We start from the raw sequence: 24,068 nt of genomic DNA, 5'->3' as shown, positions 1-24,068 counted from the left end.
CACAGTGGTTCAGAGGTTACTTGAGCTGTTGCTGTTTGAAGGTGTGAGTGATGGTCTGTCTATATGAGACAGAATGGAGCTGTTCCCGGTCCCTGCCCTTGCACCATGACCCCATTAACAGAATAAGTGGAAACAAAATTAAAACAACACTTTTGTTCATTTTTTCTGCTCCAACATTCCGAGGATTTTAACCCTTCAAAACCAGTTGAAACCAAATAGTTTTCAATGAAACTATGTGGATGATATTTTTAAATAAAGAAAAAGATTCAATAATTCTATTTTAACTCTTCTGAGTAACTCAGTTTTGAGGATTTTTAACCTTTTAGGTGCTACGACAGTATTTAAAATAAAGATACAGCATTTGTGATTTACTAATCTGATTTCAGAAGTACGATAGAAATGAAAACTATATAGATTGAGGTTAAGTCAGGGGCAATACGATAATTAAAAATGAATTTCCTCCTCGGATGTTCTTTGATCTGATTTTGGTCTACTGCCATCAAAAGTCCTGCGTAACAGATGGATGAATATGGGAGGAAGTTCACAATGACATGAAACCACAAGCAAAGATTTAACCATCAGTAATTGAGAAGAAAGAACTTGGTAATTCTCGAGTGATGAGGCGCCAATAGAACTGATTCAAGTCCCGACTCTCCATGTCATCAGCCTCTGCTGGTTACGACTCAACACGGACGTCATCGCTCGATCTTGAAGTAATTAAGGTTGTAAAAATCGATGGAAATTCCTTGTTAAATATCAGGTTTTAATGATCAATGTGGGGCGTACGTGAAACTTTAGGAGCTGTAGCTGGAGGAGGAGCAGGAAAAAATGACCAGGAGCAAAGTTCACAGTAACAAAAACAAAAAAAAAAAAAGTGGGATGAGCTTTTTATGATGTTTATCAGAGTCCAAGTAACAAAGACGCAGATCTACACAAAGAAAATCCAGTGTTTATTGCAGAGTAATCAAAAGCAAACCAGTTCAAGAGGTACCAATGTTCAGGGCAGACGTGGGAATCAATGACATTTCTACAAACAAACACACGAAAATAAACGCTCACACACGCACAAGGCTGAAAAGTGAAGGTTGTGTTGTTTTTTTTTGTTTTTTTTTATTAGCATCTGTAGAGCTAAACTATGACCATCTGGATCACGGTGTGGCCGGAGAGCCACGCTCACACCGAGCCATCAACAAAACTGACAATTGCAGACAGGACGACTCACTATAAATTGCTTCTTTTTAAGATCAACTTCACAGGACAAACTACTGAAGGCATCATCTTCCAAAACTCTGGATGAACAGTGCAAAAGCTCTCTGCGGATAGTGGATGTAAAAAAATATGTTGTGGTACAAAAAGTGCAGTTAAGAAACCTCCCAGCAGTTTTACAGTCACCCACATACTGTATGTCCTGGAATTGAACCCCATTTTTTATTCACACTCAGTGTGCTTGGCAACATCAAAAATAGCGCAGCTGTTTAACAATACCAGAGCAGTTAGGCCACTTTCCTGGAACGCACTTTTAATAAATATAACTGGCTGCAACCTGAGTTCGCCGTATATTTGTTTCACTGTGTTTGCTGTTTCTGTATAAAAACATTATCGACACAAGACATAAACAAAAAAAAAAGTTATACGCAAGAAAGAAATCCAACGGAAACTTGAGGTTATCATCTTGAACAACTTCGATACAAGTGAAGACTCACAAAGAACGAGCCTGGAGGACAGAAGTTATGCTGTCAAGGTACTTACTATGTAACGGGGTGACTCAGGGTTCAATGCTCTGCCCTCCCGCCGATAAGCAATTACCCTTCTGTGAGGCAGCGCAGGGATGGTGGAAGTTGACTAGAGTCTACGTCAGACTTCCTCTTCATATAACAAATGATGTGAAGTTTTGTTGTTAAGGATGTGGTTTATCCGCACTAAACAGAACCCACCAACACCCCGACAGGAGGGGCTGCCGGGTTGTCCGTGGCGGCGTGTTGATAAAATGTCTCTGTGCGGTTGACCCGGAGCAAAGGAGGGATGGTGGAGGAGCGGATGTTGATGATCCGTGTGTCCGTGACTTCACAGTCGATCTGCATCATCACCTCGTGATCCTGGTCCCTGATGATGCTGTCTGTGGACGAGAACACAACAAGATGACTCTCTAATTCAACAGCAAAGGTGCATCGACTCAGCACCAGGCACAAAGCCAACATGCTCACACTGAAGTTAAGTGCCATCCATCCAGCAAGTAAAGAGACCCAAACCTCTTTCTGCATTGAAACTTCCTAAATATCACCCCAGAACATCTCATGCATGTCCCTTGACCTGGCCTCACCAAGGAGACCTCAGTAGATGACAGAATAAATGAAAAGGAGCTAAGGTGCCCCGGAACTGAGGGGCTCAGAAGTCCAGGTAACCCTCTCTCTTAGAGGGCGTCACGACACCCTGCAGAGGGAACAAATTCCTCCCTGCAGCTTGTGAAGGACAGCACATAAGATGCCCGACAGATTTTCGCCCTCAGTTTTGGAAACCCGCACCTTTCTGTCCACCCCAAACACCACCGATGCCCCAGTCCAAGATCACCAGCTCAGGAGCAAGCCAACAGACCAACTTGCTTCAGAATGGTCCAACTCACTTCCACATCTGTTTGATAACACCAAGACTCCAACAGTCACAGTCATGAAAAATTGAACTCTGCCATGACCTACTTCACACAGAAACAATACCTCAAGGACTCCGACAGAAACAGCCAGTTTTGTTCCCATCAACACTCCCCATGACCTCATTCAAAAGGCCCTAATATTTTTTAGGCACAGATCCATGACTGACCAAGCACACACAGGCGCTCACTAAAATGCAGATATGAATCAATCACTTGACTGAAACTCGCCAGTGAGAGTTTCAACAGAAGCCGAATAGCTAAAATAAGGGACAAGCCTGGTGACAATGTAAAACAAAAATGTACTGCAACAATAATGATGACACGTAGTGATAGAAACAAATGGAACACTCCCCGAAGTTTGGCTAGCACAGAGGTCCCTGAATTATCCGGAACTCCCCAGATAAGAGTGGGAATGTAAAAACCTTTGGACTGATCATGGCTTCCAGTGTCTCTGTGGACCTCACCACCCCACAAACCCTCAGGGTCAGTGTCTATCTATCCGATCGACCCAAGTCGCTCCATTTTCCTCAGCGATGCAACAGTGAAGAGTTTTGGGAGGAATGAACGTGTGGAGCGGGAGGCAGCTGGGGGTGGAGGACGTCAGTGCAGGCGGAGGTTACAAATGAAGGTGAGTCACTCTCTGGAGTCTACTCTCTCCATGCAAACAAAACAACTTTTCAAAGAAGAATAAAGTGAAAGAGACCGATGACGGATGAATCAGAGACAAGCAGAGAGGAAATTTTGGCAAAGCTCGATGTTTATAAATCCGTGCTGGAAACCAAAGCCACTTCAACGGTCCGCAGATGATAAAGAATGTGAGAGCTCAGCAAATTTAAATACATCAAGTCCCCAGGAGGTTTGAGACACAAACAAATAAAGCAGAGATTTATGACCTTCCTGGACGTCCAAACTTCACGCAGCCATCCTGTAAATTGGACCCGCTTGTAAAGCTTTTTGAGAAGCAGCTCTTAGACAACTCATCTCCATATAAAGTCAGGTCATCCGTTTCAGTGCGCCCCTGTGACCTGAAGATGGATCTATAGACGTCTTTAAATGCCAGAAAGAGCGGCAGTGTTTCCACACACCTGTGCAAGACATCAGCCCCTGCACTTCAGCAGGTTTTCCACACGGTGAAACTGGAGAAACGGAAAGAGTTACTTCGTCAGATTGCGTAGAGGAGAAAGATTACAACGGCTTCTGCATCTGGACATTCCTGGAAACGCCATCAAACGTACAATCCGATGGATTAGAGTGAAAATAATAGAGATGAACTTTCTTTGAGAGTGACGACTGACAAAAGCGCAACCATTCCTCGTGTGATGAAAACTACAGCTACACTGTCTAATGGTGGCTTACAGTCACTGGAACATAGAGAAATTGACAAGAATTATCGTGGGCTGCACACAATCAGGAAATTATAATCATGCAACTAAAAAAATTTAGATAAAGCCTTTTGTTCTTATGGACTCTTTATCTTTATGAATTATGAATGTCTGAGGGGTGCACACTAGTTAGCAACGGCAAAATATGTCCCTAAGTTAAATGTGAATTTACACATTTTAAACCATTTTTATACCAAATAAATGTGACAAACAACTGCTCCGATTTTGATACTTCAGAATTCTATCACAGAAAACGACAAACAAAAAAAAACCTGCTAGTCTGAGTCACATCGACGGCGTTGATGGTCTGTTTGGATTAGCAGAGTAGGAAAATGTGACCCCCGGCTCCCCGAATAGAGCGCAGCTTTACCTTGAACCCCAGCGAACGCTGCCAGTCAGCTCAGGAACACAAGCCCCTTCTCGGACAAGTACAAATAGACTGCAGAATGTCTGCCACGGCCGATTCACCTGTGTGTGATGTCATCCTTGAAACATTTCTCTCGTCCAAACATGCCACTTGATTGAGCTACTTTCAAACCCACTGGATTATTAAACAAACGTGCGCTCCGGCCCGTATAAGGAGACGCTGCTCGTGCCTGGACAGAATATTAGGGAAGTCCAGATCGAGATTCTTTAACAGAACCATGGACACTCAGCGTGACAGAAACTCAAGACTCACATCAAAGTCTCAACTCCAATGCTCAGTTATTGACCAAGGCAGTTCAAATGCGCTCTCCAGATTAACATCCACCTCTCACAGATGAAAACCATTTAGTGACTGGAAAAGGGAAGGCATTCCTGAAGGAGCAGCAGCAGCTTGGAACTGGAAGGAATTATCCTCCACTGCTGAGATGGAGCTACAGACAGAGGACACCCTTCTTGCTCCTATGTGGTTCTGGTCCTACTAAGTGTGTGCACTTGTCCATGTTCAGCCTTTTAGAGATTTAGTGACACATAAATCTGATAAGCTACTTGAACATGTCATCTGGGTGACATGTGCTCGTCTTCACTCGCATCCATGCACAGAAAAAGACAGCACATGGTCCAAAGCAGATGGTTCAGACTAAGCAGCACCGACAGTCTTCCCTCCTCTCTTGAGAGAAGGGGAAGACTGTCTTAGAGCACTGATGTCGATCCTTCAATGAAACCTTTGTACGCTCATTCCATCTGCGAGCTCAAACGAACATCTAGGATTTCACTATTTACTGGTATTTCAATGTGCCAACAGACCAGCGCAGATCTTAACATTCCTCCCAGACAAGACTGACCAAAAACAATGTTTACTTTCATCACTCCAATCACAAACACTCCGAACTCGGCCTCACAATAAAAAGGCAGGATTTCCAACTGCGTTCCTGCTGACTCAGGGGATCACGTTGCACCCAGTCATTCAAGTCAAAGTAGACTTTATCACTGGTCGGTCGCCACAGAGAGAGATAATCAACACACAGTTGATAATGCCCGTTCTTCAGCCAACAACAACAGCCCCGTATTAAACAAAATATGGAACAAGTTTGCTCAGAGTCTTGAGTCCTGCAGGTTTCACGAACCCTGGAACGGTCCAAGCTCTTATCAGCTCCCTAAGAGGAGAAGACTACGCTGATGTTCCAACACGTCTGACAGAGATGAAAGGGAAGACCATGTTCAGATGAGAACATGACGCTACAAAAACATGACACCCAAGTGACACGGCCAACATTACAAACGCACTTATGATGCACACTACTTTTCCATGATTTGAAAGCAGAGAGACTCATTTCAAAACCACCGTGAGGGCAGAGTGAGGCCAAACCAGACACGACAATAAAACAACAAGGGCTCGACAAATTGTTGCTCCTGAAGGCAGTCGATCCAAAACCATTTCTTCTTTTCAGTCTTCACAACACTTTAGATTAGGGCACACATAACAACCATTAACAGATCAATCATCAGATCATTTCTTATTTACTGATAATAATCTGTGATTGTAGTGTTGTTTCAAGTGACCATCTCGTCGGAAAATATAGTTCAACTGAACAAGAGGCTAATATACAGGTGAATAAGAAGTTGATGGTTTTATGGTGATATGTTCCCAAATCTAAACAGAGACCAAAACTATGAGGAACCAAGACTAAGAACTATGACGCCATGCCCAAGACCGACACCAAACAGATACACTAGTTTGTACGACTTAGACATACACACTTATTTCTTACAGCAAAAGAAACTGTAGTTATTTGTCAAAATAAATCAAGAACTTTCACTGGGACAAAACAGTAGTTTGTTCTGGGGTCGGTTTGGTCACAGTGTGGCCCCTCATTGGTACCGGTCACTCTAGATCTCTGGTTGGGTGGCCTCCACTACAACAATTTAAAACATCCAAACCTGCCATTCGCTCTTGAGGACAGGCGAACGATAAATGATTTCCAGACTTTTTTTTTCTTTTTAAAGTGCAAGGTTGAGAGGAAATGACAACAGTGTGAAAGTATCTTTTCGTCTCTGTGTGTGGTTTGGACAGTGGCAGTGCAGAAACAGCTCGACACAATTACAGACTGAAGGACAGAACACTCAATGGGGGGAACCAAACCACTTGATTTCTCAAAAAAAAACAGAAAAATCCCAAAATATATGTGAGCTAAAAATATGCCTCCGTAGAAGTGAAACTATTATGAGCAAATATGAATTAAATGTCAGTGCATTCTCTATTTTCCCACAGTTCTTTGAGTCTCCTTTTCCACAACAAATACATTCTTGTAATGCGGCATGACTCTTGTCCTTCATCGCCTGCATTGTGTTGAGTGACCGGGCTCAGCAACTGTTGTGTCTATGTTTCATCTCTTACCATTTATGTTCATCGCTGGCAACACCACCGACATCTTAGGGCGCCTTCCTTTATTGTGATGAGTGGCAGGAAGGAGAAGATGATCCTGGGAACAAAGAGGGAAACGGTGGAAAAAACATACATCATTATGGAACACAAATTGCTTCTACTAACATTGTAAAACTGATGAGTGAGGCTTGATGTGATAATCCAGCTAAAAGGAGCTCAAATTGTCAGCCAAGCACCTTAGGTAATGAGTGATAAGTGTAGCATAGAGGAAAAGTCTTAAACCGAGTAAACACACGGAGGAAGCTGGAATGGAGCGAAACAATGATTTGGGAACACACACACACAGGCGACTGTGGCACTTTAATCTGTAATTACACATTTCAGTGGCGAGACCTCATTTGTTAAGCAGATGATGAGGGCGTGAAAACCGCCAACATCTGCGCCTCAGGAATTATTTTATTTAGTTGTTTTGGGGTCACATTAGCCAAAACAGTGAGTCAAAAAGCTCCACTGGAGACTCAATGAAAATGTGTAAAAAAAAAAACAGCTGTTATGGACAAAATAAGGTTTCAGTAGGTGGAGTTAAAAATGAATTAAAATGTTGCTCAGACATTTTCAACAAACAAGCACAGAACTAAAGTCAGAGCGAAGTGTTTACTGATCTGGGTGGGCGAAAGTAGGTATGAAAACATTAGCCACATTACTGCTCATCATCAGGATCAGCATGCCTGACATCGCTACCACAGCTGCCATGACAACAGGTGACTCCGCTCAGGCACGTCTTGGACGCAGGCCACAGTGAAAGCAGCCAGTGTTTCCCGCAGCTCACCTCACTTTGCACTTACATAAAGCCACAGGTGCTACAGCAACACTGAAAGTGACAGGAGTGACTGCAAAATGTGGGCCAAGTACGTGGAGTGCCACATTTCGGTCCCACTGACAATTTCGTTTTTCCATCACCTCACTACATTTTGCACAGTTTGGTTATGTATTTGATCATGGCTGGGAGTAACTCTGACCCAAGTGTGACCACAAAACCACAGGGATGAAAGGCAAAAAATGGGTAGTGATGTGTTTGAAATCCCCACATGAATTACATTAAATGCACTTGGCTGTCATGTTAAAAAATCATTCAAGTATTTTTTGTGCATTTTTGTTTTATTCATCCCAGGCAACATAATTTGTGGTCCCTGATGTCAGCATGCTGGTCTATCTATCTATAACAAAGAAACATGAGGAGCACAAATTCAGCTATCTGGTGGTTGCTTGGACATCAAAGTACCATCACAACCCACCAAACAGGCAGTGAGGTTCAGGACTTGACTTGCAAACAAGCTTGGTTGAGACATGGTTTCCATCACGGCGACTCAAAAAGGGACTTTTCTGACTGGTGTGTTTTGCCGTGCATCTTGATCATCACTCTAACTTACCCACTTATCCTGGAGATAAAGGATCAATATTTGGAGTGTCTGGGCTTTCCATGTTCAAAACACCCATCTACTTCGCCAGGAAGTTTTCCAGACGGTCGCTCAAGTTGTTTTTAAAACAAGTGTTTTGGTGACAAATGATTGCTGACATCTGAATAAATAAGAGTTCAATGACAAAAACAAACACATCATAGTTTGGAGTTCTTGTTAGATTCAGTTCAGAGAACCGTTGACAGCTTTACGTATCTGTCTCCCTGGAAACAAACAAAGCAGCCAAAAAGAAATGAACTCTAGCTGAACGCGACAGCCAGGCGTAATCACATGATGAGAAAATGTATGAAGTCCAGCGTTTCTAAACAATCAAACTACTAATGATAAAGATGATTAGGTGAGCGCTGAGTTGAGCACCGAGCCCCGAAAACATGATGAACTTGGTGATGTCAAATGGACCAGAGAAACAGAATGAGCAAGACAGAGTTACACCCAAGGGTGTGCTTGTGTGTGTGTGTGTGTGTGTGTGTGTCCGATCCCAATCCCCTCCCTCCATTTTTTTTCTAAAACCTTTTATAAACAGACAAATCACATCATGTATGAATCATCGCCTTGGACATAACAATCACGTCTAATGGTCATTCAGAAAGAAGGAAAACTCTTGGCAGAGAAACTTTCCATTGCAACAAGTGTGAAAACTTGAAACATTGTCAGGCAAGAACCTGTTTTGGAGCCATTTACTTTTCTAATTTGACTAAAATGACACATGCTGGGACAAGTTTCAACTCACCCTACGGAAAGACACAACGTAGAAGGTGTCACCGCGACGGTTGATCTCGTCGAAGAAGTCGCTATACGTGTTTCGGGGAGCGTAGTAGACCTGCAGCTCACTGCCGGGAAGACTGGTAACACAAACAAACATGCTGTTGTGGGATTTTATAGTCGATAAGTCTGACTTTTTTTTTTTATTGTAAATTCAATACTGAAACAAAAGGATGAGTACAAAAAAAAGTTATGCTCATCAAAATATGCTGTAGTAAGTGAGAATGTGTTTGGTCAGATTACAGGTTAAGCAGAGGAAGTTAGCGCTAAGTGATTAAAATCTACACAAGATTGTCCGATGTTGTTTTTCAACGCAGATCTATTCCTATAAATATCCGAGTTAGTGCTCCGAGCAGACTTCCTCTGATCATAAATACCAGCCAGTTAAATTCATGTCTCCAACACTTTGATTCAGAGTGACTTCTGGATTTGCATTAAGCTGCCCAGACAATCTGGGCCACTGTTTTCCCCAAAGAGCCTCCTGACACAGACGGCAAACCCAATCCAGACAGCTCTCCACCGTGTTCCCCGACCCTGGAATAATCACGCCAATGCCGTCACACATAGGAAAATCTCTTTGCTTTCATCTAACATTCCAAACCCTCACTTGCAATCGCAACTTCTTTTTACTGCCTTTGATTTAGATGAACAAACCTCTGCAATAGTTTGCGATTATTGTACCTCCTTCCATGTCAGTTTTTACACTGTTTAGAGGAAGATTTCCTTCTCCCCAGCTGAGCTCCTCATCCCATCCTAATGTGCAGTCGAACACAGATCTTGACTAATAAACCGACAGACCAGGTAAAGGTCAACGGCACATTCTGAGCTGTCATGTCAAGCCCGTTCTGTAAATAGAAAAACTGAGCTGATCGACAAAAAGAGGGGAAAGAAGCACTTGCTATCTTCTACAAGCATCTCAAGACAAACGGGAACAATTACACAATTGCCCATTGAATTTGGAAACAAAAGGCAGCATTGACAGGGAATGTGACAATGAGCTCACTGTAAGGATGAGTAGGCCCATAATTAGTCCCCATCATCCTGAGGAAGCTTAGGGACGTTAAGTTAATACACAACACACAGTGGTGGTGTTGGCCGCCTCTAACTGTTAATAAATGTTCCACAGTATTTCCGTGAAAGAAGACAAAGAGCATCACAACTTGGCTTACCGATCCTCAGTGGGTTCAGTGTAGTGGACTGTCATGATGTGGCCACTTCCCGCATCTTTAGCCGGGGTTTTCTGTCACAACAGACAACACAGATCACAATGAGTCTGAAGTTGGTGGTAAATGAGTCTTCTCAAGGAAGCACGGTTTGAAATGACAATATTTTTTAGACACACACTTTGCTGCTTCAGGTTTCATTTAAGATTCATAGTGATTCCCAGCAGAAGTTTCAACCGACTGAATGCTGAGCATTTATGACTGGGAATAGGAAGGTGCTCAGAGGTCTCCATGTAAGAGACAAAAATATAATAATTCTGTGCCATTCTATTTCTATCATATGTGAAGATGCATTTTAGACCAAGTTTAAACTGAAAGTAGGAAAAGTAGTGGCAGCACCATCATGGTTTTCTAATCGATTTGGTTATTAGTGAATTTCGTCAGTTACAGTCAGAAGCATTTTAAGAATGCAGAAGAGACACACAACTGAAAACAGTTTATTCACACCACAAGTTGCAGTTAAACACAACTGTATAAGTGCAGACTGAAATATTGAATAGAATTATGAAATATAATCAGATCATAGCAAAGGAATCAAATGTAACATCGACATCTGCTCAACTATAAACTCTTTAAGTTACCATGAGAAGCGAGTATATACTAGCTTGTAAATTGGAGTGACAGATTTAGAAAAAAAAAAAAAGCTGGAAAAGAGTGCAGGGGTGAACTAATCCTGCTGCACCCCTCCAAGTGAGGTGTTTACTTTCTCAGGGCCGACAGATTAAATACTGAGAAACGACTGAAAGAACCAGAGAAGGTGTGAGGAGAGGTGAAAGACTGGTCAGAGAGATGTTTGGGTTCGCCGGGTGAAAAATAACAGATTTTACTAGAAAAACAATTTGCAATTCTACAAGGCCTCAGTAATTACCCACTGCGTGGTGAAGTAAGTACATTTTTATGTCACGTACCAGAATGGTCCTGGTGGGTTTGTGATTCCTGTTACTCATGCGCCTGGATTTGGTCTGCTGCACTTCATGTCGGTGGACCCAACCCCTTAACTCATGGGCCAACCTGTCAATCAAAGTCAGCTCATGTTCAAAGGCAATTTAACTTTGGATCACAAACCCATTTTTTGATGCAGTGATTAATAAACAAAATAAAACACAACACAATAGTCCAAAACCAATCCAATTCTGATGCACAACCACATTTAGGTCAGGAACCAGTGGGCTCCAAGTTAAAACATGTGCTACAAATCACACTTACTCAATACACTTGGTCCTGTTCACAGGAGGCTGGCAGGGCGGCGGCGGGCGGATGAAGACGGGATCCTTCATCACCATCAGCGCCTTGTCCTCAGAGCTGCAACCGTACAAACACACAAGGGTTAAAACATAAAAGTTAATTTAATTCAAACATAATTCATCATAAATTCTAAAACTGTTATAAATAAAACATTTATAGGACTGCGAGAATGAGCGCGGACGTAATAAAAGTGCTGAGTCAGAGATAATTCTTTGACAAAGCCAGAGATCCTGCGACAAATTATCTGAACAGATAAGCATACTTGGACGGGTTATTGTTTGACGTTGAGTCTGCCAATACCGATGGTCTTTAGCCTCCAAACATGACAGAAACACCACTGTTATTTAAAATAACAATCAGCAGGGTCAACAAACGGGAGCATGTGAGTGAGACCAACACTAAATCCTAGATTCATTTCAGCCTCTATATTTAAGTAAGCTGCAGCTGACTACAAAAAACGGACAGCACAGGCCGCACAATAGAAGAACTGCATGCAGCATTGAAGCAATACAAAAGAATTCTGGTGGTGAAGAAAACTGTTTAGAGTAGACAGTTTTCCAAACACTGGAAGTGTAAGCTCAGAATACACACGCTTTTGTTTCAGGGTCGGTTTTTCCATTCTCTCATATAAAACAATAATTAAGATTATGTAAGTCTTTGGAGGATTGAGAAACTTTAACGGCAACAAGGCGTTTGCTTTTTCCCAAACCTTTGTATAACAGTATGTTTCATGGATCTAATCTCATGGGATTGTCAATTAGATCGTCTCTTTCAAGACTCTCACTTCCATCCTTCAATTTGAGCATTAAAAAAACGGCTCCTTGTGTAATAGTGTAACCAGCAACAGGTGTGTAGTTTCAAATTGGACCTTGATTTTTATGTGGATAACACACACATGCACTTAAAGACCCAAAATCTGAGCAATAATTGCAGTGTGTTGATGTAGACTAAGATTTTGGTCACAGTCAGGAACAGTAGCGAAACTCCAGCCTCACACCTCAGAGCCCACGGGTTCCCATTGTTTCTTATCAGATGAAAGTCATCATCACTTCTCGCCATAATTAATCCGGCTCCTTCCTCTCTGCGTCTCCAGATTTAATAGGACTTCAGCAGCTCGACTCAAAGCTCGCCAGCAGAAGCTGCAGTGGTTCATAACTCATGCTTAGTCTTCAAACAGTTTGATTTAAACACAGTGGACACACCAGTAGCAGCTGCAGTGTAGTTCCAAAAACGATAGCTTGAACTTGAGATTCAATAAATATGAGCTAATTCAAGAATTAATTAATTCATTTTTTTATCACATCAAGTTTAAAATATAGATACACAAATTGGACCTTGAAATGGCAATGGCATTTTTTAATTTTTAACAATGCAAAAAAACAAGACTGACAGTGCTTCAGAATCACACTGTCACACAAATTGATTTTTATTAAAATCATCTGCAGGCAGTGGATTGGCAGATGAAACACACATGTTGGTTGACATTCCGGCCCAAGCTGACAATAATTACAACTGTAGAACCTGTGCATGAGTGACTGATTACACTGTTTAAGGTGCTGATGTAGAACGTACACAGGCAGCGCCCATCTGTGGGGACCAAGTCAAAAAAATAAAAAATAAAAACAGGCCTGCTACCGAAGTAATCCTTCCCCTGGGCCCTCAGTCGATCAAGGCACACATGTTGATTGTGCACCGCATTTCATCTGCAAATTGTCTGGAAATGGTTTAGCGTGGCAACATGTCAAAGTTGAGAGGCCCAATGCTAACCTTCCTGTTCGGACCCAGCATGAGATTAGGTTGCATATCTCCCCTGTCATCCTGCCTTCCATAGCATTTGGTTCTGTCACCCCTTTTGTAAAGGCTAATGTGTTCCTTCCTGCCCTCGCAGGCAGATCATAGCAAGAGAACCTGAGACTGCAAATGAATGGTTTGTATTAGCCACGTGACATAACCGCACATTGTCATTGACACAACACAGGCTGGTACTGCCGTGCACAGTCAACGTGAATCACTTTTCCAAAACATTGACTAAGGCCATCCATCAGAAGTGGAAGGTCACATTCAAGACATCCAGGATTCTGAACTGAAACACCACTCCTAGTTTTCAAAAAGAACTGCGATCAAAGTATGTCAAGAAATACAGATGCATCAGTACAATAAAACAATAATGTGTGTGACTCAGTAGTATTTATCGCCGTGAGTCTCCTTACATCTCTTGAGGTACAGATGTTTATGCCAGAAACTCACATTTCATGAGAACTGTGGGTGAGACCCTCTACACCATTAGTCAATGCAGACTACCGAGTTCCGAAGCACATGTAGAAGGAGAACCTTCGATCAAGCTTGTGTTTATATATACCGTAATGAGCAGCACTGGTAGAGACTAAACCCCAGCACAGGTGCATCCTGCACTGCTGACATGGTGGGTAAATACAGCGTGTTATGAAAGGTGTCGTGGTCTGAGCTCATTACCTGTCTGCAGCCATGGTGGGGCCAGCGCCTAAGGGCTCGGTGCTCCTCTCAATGGCATCGTCGGGAGAAAAACCCAACAGGTGTCTGCTGTGCTGCACGGACACAACCTCCAGGCCAGAACTGTCCTGAAAGCGACTGCTGCAACACAAAGCAGATGTAGTACATGGATGAATTAATCATAGAGGACAACTCAACAGATCAACATTCCTAGTGGGCTCACAGACCGACCCTAAACATTGGCATACTCCAGATTCCAAAAAGGAGCGCAAAATGCAGAGATAAATAAATCCAAGCATTGTTCTGAGTAATACATTGTATGGACTTTATATTTAAGAACTAATACTAGAACAAACAAGAGCAGGTCTTAGAAGTTCTGTTAAAGGAGTAATTCCCACATGCAAATGTGCAGAATTTTTTCAACATGAGAACAAGAATTCTGCTTCTTAAATTTGGAATAGGACACGGGTTTGTATAATAAATAACTCAATCCCACCATCTGCTAACTGGGTGGAATCGAGTCATTTCCCCTGTGCAGTTTTACGCAACTCATCACGCAACACTACAGTTATTTTCAAATGCCACGTACTGAAGTTTGATGAAACAACAAACTGTAAAAAGGCAATATCTACACTTCTGTAATCTAAATGGACAGCTGCAGCGCTCATTTACCGAGAAGTCATAGAGTTCTATAAACCCTTGAAACATATATGAAATCGGGAAACGTGAAACAAAAGGAGCTTTTAGAGATTGATTTCAAAACAAAGACAAATCTGAAAGAAAAGACCATGTGGATGATTTAAAAAAAACTTGGTGTTCCCTAAAGACAGGGAGCATCCCATTTCACACTGAAGATCGAAATGATGGATGTTACTTGAGCCGATTTGAGAGGAATTTAAATCGTACACATCCAAATATGCATGGTAGAGAAGTCAAACACATTTTTAAGGACGGTGTAACCATTCATATTAGGGCAAACTGCTCGGCAGCAGTTGCTAACAAATACTCATCTAATGGCACTGAGCTTGTATTGTACTCTAGAGCAATGGGCAGATTTATGATATTCTTTACTCTTTAGTAAATCCAAAAGAGTGTTTTTAAAATAAAGTAAAATGAATAAGTAAAATAAATTATTTAAACCACTGCATATCTATTTTTTTTTATATTAAACCCTTCTTTCCATGGCTGCTTTCACTAAAAGGGGAGAATGAGAGATGAGGTTTCTGAAACTGAGTCATGGGACTTCCCAATATTCTTCCAATAATCAAACACACATGGATCCCTGACCGACGACATGAACAAAAATGTTACAGTAGAAGTCCATCAACCACCTTGAGCCAAAGTAAACTCATTTTACATGAACATGACAAACAGACGTTGAGCATCAAGTACCTTAATGGTCCGACATTAAGGAATACGAAGACCAAGATCACCATGAGACAAACGGCTCTTCTCTTGGGTGCAGTTGCCTTCAGAGCAGTGTTCTACAACAAAAAAAACCATATATTACCATTAACAAGGTTCATATTTCAAAAGATAAATAGACTAGATTTTGTTTTCTGCATGGGCGGCTCACCTCGTTGAGCAGGCCTTCCAGTTGTTTCTTGAGGTTTCCGTTCTCGCTCTTGAGGACCTCGTTCTCAGACAAAGCCATTTTCAAACGAGCTTCCAGTGAAAACAGATAATCCTTCTTCTTCTTTCGTGACAGGGACGCTGATTCCCGGTTCTTGATCATTCGCTGCTGCCTCTGGGAAAACTTTGACTGAAGACAAACCACAAACAGCAACATGTCAATTGTTGAATTTCCCCACTGTGAGACTCATAAAGGCCCTCTAATCAAATTATTTCTCACATTTCACTGATAACATGTTCTTTACACTCAACTGGAGCCATATATATTACAATATTGGTAGTGTCAAGTGTGGGCTCTTCAATCATTTTGGTTTGTCTGCTCTATGTTTGATTGAGTACAGACATTGTTGGCAAAACACTGTTTTCAAACACACCGTCTCACACACATCATTAATGTAAAGTATTGAAAGTGGAAGTCTCCGAACAAGCATGGCAATGGAGCGAGAGGCAAATATGGAGCCGATGAAAACAGGAAGCTTTCAAAAGCAACAAACTGTGGAAAGACAAATGTGACACCAAAAGGGAAGGAAGGAAGGAAAGGGGAACACAGCAAGAAATCAGACTTGACTTGTTATTCCAACCATGCCAACACCAAGTCCCTAGCGCTGCTGTTTGCAGAGGTGGAGTCATAAATAAATATGCCAAGATGGCTGCTGCACGGCTAATTACACCTCTGCAACAAATCACGGCTTTTCACCCCCAAAGAGCACTTAAGAGCACACAATCGGATTATTTACACCAATGTCCTTTGCAAGGTCTTAGAGGTCACATGCAATGGTTCTTTTGAACACAGGGAGAAAGACGTGTTTATGTGGAGTGTGTCAGTGGTTGAGCTCAGAGATGCACAAGCATGAGTCGTGTATGTTTGTGGGTCTCTGGAAAAAGAACGCGAGTCGCCTTTAATCGCACTCAGTAGGGGCACCCACAGGCCAGCCAATCAGACATAAATAAACAGCACTTGGCTCTTTTTCTGAAAACATCAATCAGATGTCAACTTGAGCTTTGACCAAATCACAACCAAATTAAACAATTGGTCCATCATTAGCCAACATGCATTTAAAGTCAGTCCAATTTGTCTTCTTGTTGTTGAAATTTGTACCAGTGGAAGGGATACAGCTGAAATACAGTGGGCCAAATCCCCACTAGTGCTTTAGTTATTTGCATCTCAGCGTTTGTCTTGTGTCTCCTGAGAAACCCCTGAGTCTCCGAGCTCTGATCTGGGAGCTGTGCCATGAGAGCATGGGAACGCTGTGAGCGAGCAGTTACCAGGGAGTGGAGAGAGGCGGAACTCAAGATGCTTGACTGAAGCGGAGGAGGGTAATGTAGAACAAGAATGGCAGTGACTTTTCTGGTGTTTAAAGGCCAATTTGTCGAACAGTGATTTCCAGTGCTGGTGAGCCAAAGTGTGATGGTTTTCTGTCTATTAAACATAAAATGTTCCAAGAAAGCAGCAAGCCATCAAGAGACAGCAGAATAGTTCTGGACATGTTCTTCCGCGACTGTTGGAGGATGAATTTCTGCACCGCAATGAAGGGCGGGGGGAAAATCCAGCATTGTTTCGCATGCACAAAATAAAGAGATTCCTGATGGCCGTCATGACACTCATGTAATAATTCTTGCAGTTTAAAAATGAATTCCACCCCAAACCTTTCTGAGGCACCGGAACAATCCTGACTTGTCAGAAACAATCAGAAAGCAAGAGTTTAAAATCAAATTTCTAATTATAGATAGATAGATAATTATAATGATAGAAGATATCGTGATGAAATGTGTTTCTACCTGAATCACAAAATAAGTACAGTACAAGGCAGCCTTCTTCAATATTTTCTCCAGAGGTTGCAGGTTGGACAGAACAGTTCACATACTTGATCTGAGAGGCCGACTACTGACTACATAACTGCTGGTTGAAAGACGTGTTTGAAGGTACACTGGTTGTCATGGCATTTTTGTTCTTTGTATTAAAACCAACCAAACAGCAGGAGGACCATTTTCCATTAAGAATGAGTTTATACATTCCAGCGTCTGTCCAGTAAATCCCCCTATTTTACTAATGGCAGGATTTGTCTAGGCCTGCAAGTCCCAGCTGAACAGAACTGTTTTCCAGTTAAGAACACATGCAGCTAAATCCCTGGCAGTGTTGGAGACCATTACATTAGGGGGTAAAATCCCTGATGGCTGTTTACAGCTGTCGCAAAGGCATCATCGTGCTCAACACCTGTCTGGAGCATGTAATGGCTAGGAGCTGCTGAATGGGCAGACATATACAGTCTAACTATAGGCCACAGAACTGTAAACACCGACAGATACATACAGCAGATCCAACATGAGTTACCACCTGGCACTGACATGCCAACAAAAACAAGCTTTTCACTTTATACGTTCATTGGCAAGCCACCGTGTTCTGGCCCGACAGCAGAAAGCATATGAAGCAATTGCAGCTGCACAGAAATAAACGCTGAGCTTCCTGTTGGGCAGTTTAAGTGTCCATACAGTAAAAATGAAGTCATTTCTACAGACAACATGCACTACTTGGGCTCTGGGTCTCCCGTTTCAATCACCTATTGTAAATTTTACTGACTTGGTTTGCTTTACAAAACCGCTCAGGGGCTTTGTTATCTTTGCCTCGGAATTGGAATAAAAAGGTGCTCCAATACCCAAGATATTGAGGATACCTAAGAAACGTCCAGAAGGCGACAGCACACCAAAAACACAAGCAAAAAAAAAACCCCACTTTAAAGACTCCACAAAATTCCATAAACCAAAACAGCATCTTCAAATCACAATATTCAAATCAAGCAAGTACATATTACTGTACATCATATCAAATATGCCTGTTTATGTAAATAAGGCGCCAATGTTTGGACGTTTTGATGGAACAAAGTGAGAGAATGTATATATATAATGTTGTATATATAGAAGATGGATGGATGGATGAATGAAAAGATGGATGCATGGATGGAGTGGAGATGAAATATTAATATCGAAGAGGGACACAGTACATGCTATTGAGGCAATTGAGAGACTCTAGTCCCATTTGTCAGGCCCAGTCGAGCGATTGAGTTAATTAGCTTTCATTTACATGCATGAATCTGGATAGAAAGGCAAGAGAGAAGTGCGGTTGTGCTATACACAATAGATTCAGTACTTTTATCTACTTTTGATTTCAAACCACTAATGTAGCCCATGCAGTAGTCAGTGTCTCAAAACACACACTGTGCACATTACACAGCTTGACTTGGATCAAATGAAAAGATATGAAAGAAATAAAAACTTGTTGACGTCTGCAATGTTCTTAAACTTGTTGACTGTAGCTGCCCTGGCACAAACTCTGGATGCAACGTGGAAGAGTTCACCCTCTGTCAACCACATGCAGAATGTTTTACAGACGTTTAAACACTCTCTGAACTGCAATTACCATAAGCATTACGGCAGGACAGAAGTCAGCAGCTTTCCTACCAAAAGCTTTGACTTAAATTGGGTGAAAGGAATGGCTGCTGCACGTGGAATAAATGTGTGAAAATGTAAAATCAACACCAAGTAAAATTTCAAGAAACAGAAGCTTCAAGCACACTGTCTGCAGACGTCCCGGGGTCTGAATCCCACTGAGGCCAGGGGAGCTTTACCAGGATAAGGAGATGAAACAGTTAAAATAGTGAGACCTGATGCATGACTCAGAGCAGATCACAAATCTTCAGTAAGTTCAACTGTATACAAAGATACTTAAGATGAAAGTGAAGAGAACAGTTTTAAGATAAACACTGTTACAAAATTATATACCAGCAAAGCTCTGTATGTGGAACAATATATAACAATGTCTGGGCCATCGAGGTGAGAAGACAACAGAATGTACTCACATCATCATCTGAGGACGCTTTAAGGGTGACAGGGACGAGTGGAGGCGCTGCAACTGAAACAGGCCTTTCCAGCGTTGGAATAGTGACCACATTGCCAGTGACGGTCTGCGGTGTACTGATCTGCAGCAGCTGGCTCGGCTGGGATAGAACTATGGGATGACCTAAACAAAAGAGGCAAAATACAATAATAATGAGTTAAACAAAGATGGAGGTTAAATTAGAAAGCAAAAGCACACCGTATTGAAGTAACAAAACCTCACTGTGATCCAAAATGACACCTGAAAAACGGCTTACTTTTTAGATGAAACACTTGAGTATGAACAAATTCCATCCATGCCAGTGACCTACATTAACCCCTTAACTTAACTGGGTCTCAGTGTGTTTAAGTACAGGTGGAAGAGATGTTTACTATCTTGACCTGTGCTCTTAAACTTCCACATTCCAAAGTGAAAGGTGTTTTGGTTTATGTGCTAAAGTTCACATAAACATGCACATGGTCACACTTAATGGAGTACAGCTCAAAAAACTGTTATACATGAAGGATGATATCTAGGTGTGAGAGGGGTTTGTTGATATCGGAGTGTGGTGCAGCTTTTGTGAGATGACTGTGCCAGGGCCCATTCCTCAAACAGACCCAGCAACCTTTAACTTTATTAGTGAGCAGCCTGTCGGAGCTAATTGTGTTCAACCACCAGCCAATTGTGATAATGAATGTGTGGGACGTCAACCTCTTGCACCATCTTGCACCCAAACTGTTGAAGAACAAAGGACATGAATATATATATATATATATAAAAATAAGAATGCTGGGAGCATTTTGGGTTGGATAAAAAGATCTTTAATCCACCCAAAAGGCCCAGTCCTCAGCTGTGGAAACTTAGGAGAGCCTCATAACACAGAGCAGGCATGTCTGAAACTCCCATCTGGGATCTTAAAGTTGGACGACCAAGCCATAACCATCTGCCATCTCGGCCATTACTAGGCAGACAGAGGAGCCAAGTTCAAATTCAAGTCGAGAGGTCAAACAGTCCACCCACTTGGGTCCTGTGGCTTTGGAGTTTACACTGGCCAGCTGATGCTAAACGCAGACTGGAACCAGATTGATGGAACAAATAGCCTGGATAGCAGCATTAAAACCTAATATGTAATGAATACAGTAACTAATTAGACTCATTCGGATTTTTTGAATTATATGGTAAAACGTCATCGAATTAAATGACTTCGCACGACTCCGCGGTGGCAATGATAAAGGGCGCCATCTGCCGGAGACAGAAGGGTCATAACATATGAGCGATAAAGGTTTTGGTTTTAAACGTTGAATTCACGTGGAATAAACGGTAAAAAAAAACCCATGAATATAAATAACTGGCATCACAGAATGAGTGACATGACAGACAAAATTGTTTAAATTTTCCCAATAATTAATATAGAACTGCTCTGGAAATTAAAAAAAAGTGGTTTTGCAGGTTGCAGTCATTAGTTTAAAAAACATAGTCTAATCAAACTGCATGAGCAATCACCTCAGCTTTCGAAACAACCTGTAAAATCAACTAATTCAAGTAGTGGCATTGTAATTTAACTTCTGACCTTGAGGAGGCGCTGGTTGGATATTAATAGGAGTAGGTTTGATGACAGGCACCAAGTTGGTCTGCACAGGCTGGATGATGATGGTCTTCGCCTGCAGGGGAGCTGCTGCCACAGGAACTGCTGCGATCACTGGCTTAGGCTGGATACATACTTTAGGTCCACAATGAATCGGCCTCTTTACTGGCAGAGCTGGCTTGACTGCTTTTAGTGCGTCAACAAAGAAGGGTGGCGACAGGGAGAAGCGATATGGATGAGGGAGACACACTTGAGGTATACATGTTGACTATAGATTCTCTCACCTCTTGAGGTCTGACTACTTTTCCTTGGAGACTTCTTAACCTGAAGAGTGACTTCAGAAATCCCACTGAGGTCTGAACAGACCGACACAGGAGAGGGCTGGGACTGAGGAGACAACGCCTCATCCTGGATGAAGGAGGAGTTCATATCAGATATCAATTCAACACACATACTACAAAACACATTGCACATAAGGTCATGACATAAGGACCACATCTAATGGACCTAACTGAATTATGACAATAAAAGCAATATTGGCATTAAAAGCAGGACAATTATGTTGAAATACAACCAAACAAACCATCAATCATAAGTAGCTATATGATAATAAGATGATGGTGACTTTGTAGAAAAGATAGACCCCAAATCCTAGGGGGATTGCAAAAAAGGCCAAATTAATTGTTTAGGTTGTGCACACATTTAAATGGACTACAGACTTTCCACCATTCTGTGGAAAAGTCAGAAACGTGGAAGTGGCTTTAACATTTATCCACTAATAGCAAGCAGACAGGTTCACAAAACAAACAGAGCTTGGAAAACTTGACACAAGGGATGGGACACTAAAAAACAACAACAGAGAGTTGTTTAGTTTTGTGATGACAAGTAAGAATATTCCAAGGGCAACATATGTGTCCTTGGACAATCCTCTGCAGAAATGGTGTGAGAAAGATGTAACCTCTGTCCGTTTTTAGACAACATGCAAACATCTGTCCGCGATAATATGCTAATTAGACGCAGGCTTTCATCAGCTTATTTTTTCAGACAGTTAAGAGACCAACACTCGGGCTGACAGCAGGTTATTGCCATGACAAGGCGATGAAAGATTTTGTTAATCAGGTTCTCCGGTGAATAAGGGTCCACATGCATGAAAGCTTGAGTCTGGATGAACAGCTGTCACTGTTTGGACACCACCTGGGTCCTTGTTTTTTTTTAAACAGCACGAGGACAATGAGTTTCTCTCATATGTAAACACAACAAACATCCATGACTGTATTTGCATTCGACAAACAGCAGGGAAATGCTGAAAAACAGAACACTGCCAACAATGGAACTTGTGGTGACTTACTTGTACAGAGTGTGGCGAGAAAGATCCCATAGACCCAGGAGAGGGGGCGGAGCTAAAAGTGTGGGCAGGTGACAGAGACCCTACACTCATCTCACCATCTGGGTGCACAAGGGGAAGAACGTTTTGAATGAGTTGCTCTACCATTTTGACTCAAATCATTAAGAACCCGTAATAACTGATTTGATCAACTATATTGCTGGGCAAAAATAAAAATCTCTTTTGATATGTATCATGGCAAGCAGAAAGACAAGTGTATTTATACTTCCTGTATGACTTTCATTGCCATGTCATGTCACTTCAATACAAACATAGGGTTGTCAATGTATCTGTTAAAGCTGTACCTGTGTAGATACTGCTGGTGTTCACATCATTCCACAGAGGCAAGTCAAGATCGAAGTCCAGCTCTGGACCATCACAGGCCTGAAAAATTAACAAGAGGAGGAAACTTGAATGCTTGCAAATCATTAGAGACACTACACAGCTACACAACTCATAACTGTAAAGTTGATGGTTAACTATAAGCTCAATTTTACATGCGACAATATGAGGACCATTGAGAGCAAAATGAACAGTTCATTTACAGCACGCAGCCATTCATACACCTTCTCTGAATAATTCAACAAAGAAACAAAGTTTCAACGTTTTCATATCAACCATGGATATTTTCTTCAAAGAGTTACTTACATAGCCAGCATTTTGAAAAGCATCTATCCACTCTGTGGCATCGTCCAGGTCAAAACCAGGGATGTCTGTACAAGTAAAAACATTGCGATGTGAACACATTACGCACAAGATATTTCTTACTACTGCGACCCAGTAATCATTATTATTATTATTATTATTATTATATTTTTATACAATTCTAAAATTACATTTTAGTTTAGGTTCAGGCTCAATTCACAGCTCTATTACTTTCAGAGAGGCAGACGACATCAATAAAGTGTGATTATTAACAACAGCAGTTAGCTATTAATTACAATAACATAGCAGGAAGCAGACACGCCACTGACGGTACTGACTCTCATTACACCGGACGCCTTCCAAGCGTAGCAACAACGCCGAAAAGAAACGCAGAAGACATGAGATACTTGTTAAATACACATTCCAGTCGTTTGAACATGTAATATGGCATTGGCTGAAAACGGCGATACATTGCATCATATTGGCAAATGCTAGCCGATGCTAACTTATGTAACACTAGCGGTGAACACATAAAATATTATAAGGTCACAGAACAATACAATCATCACATATAAAGCAACAAATAGTATTCGGATAGGCTCAGACATTAAACAATATATTTGAGTCAACAAGTATTTAAACGCTTCTCACCCCAGTCGCCTCCCTGGTTCAAATGCTCAAATCTCTCCTCGGCGTCCATCATAGGATAATGTTGGTTTTCCAAGTCTAACATTAAGTCTGTAGACATCCTTTATTGAAATCATTAGTACTCGATCTGGCTGAGTCAAGTGATGATGTAGCTTTAGATATCGCTAGAGGCTCATTTGGCAGCTGTGTTTCCGGTTATTGACGTAAAAAATACACGTCTGACTTTAAAGTGTAATGTACGGAAGCCGCCGAGGGACTGAAGAGCGGCTTGTGGCTGTAATGAAGCCA

The 24,068-nt window shown here is 41.8% G+C and overlaps 1 protein-coding gene across 4 annotated transcripts; it reads right to left on the bottom strand.

Moving 5' to 3' along the window:
• Positions 1-929: 929 nt before the first annotated feature.
• Positions 930-24,011, bottom strand: atf6 (activating transcription factor 6). Of its 4 annotated transcripts, none has more exons than XM_053850715.1 (16): positions 23,784-24,011; positions 23,136-23,200; positions 22,793-22,871; positions 22,452-22,549; positions 21,388-21,511; positions 21,089-21,289; positions 19,502-19,662; positions 15,592-15,777; positions 15,408-15,499; positions 14,019-14,153; positions 11,508-11,603; positions 11,210-11,312; positions 10,248-10,318; positions 9,047-9,158; positions 6,851-6,935; positions 930-2,116 (listed from the first exon to the last, which is right to left on the bottom strand). In XM_053850715.1, the coding sequence occupies exons 1-16, from the start codon at positions 23,878-23,880 to the stop codon at positions 1,920-1,922; spliced, it is 1,902 nt and encodes a 633-aa protein (XP_053706690.1). In that variant the 5' UTR covers positions 23,881-24,011; the 3' UTR covers positions 930-1,919. The 4 variants fall into 4 exon arrangements, with proteins under 4 accessions (XP_053706690.1, XP_053706699.1, XP_053706674.1 ...); XM_053850724.1 differs by having other exon boundaries at positions 21,089-21,286; XM_053850699.1 differs by having other exon boundaries at positions 14,019-14,156; positions 23,784-24,010.
• Between the last annotated feature and the right edge of the window lie 57 nt (positions 24,012-24,068).

The sequence above is a fragment of the Synchiropus splendidus genome, chromosome 1, assembly GCF_027744825.2.
Source record: "Synchiropus splendidus isolate RoL2022-P1 chromosome 1, RoL_Sspl_1.0, whole genome shotgun sequence".
NCBI classification, from domain to species: Eukaryota; Metazoa; Chordata; class Actinopteri; order Syngnathiformes; family Callionymidae; genus Synchiropus; species Synchiropus splendidus.
This window is presented reverse-complemented; position numbering and strand designations above follow the sequence as displayed.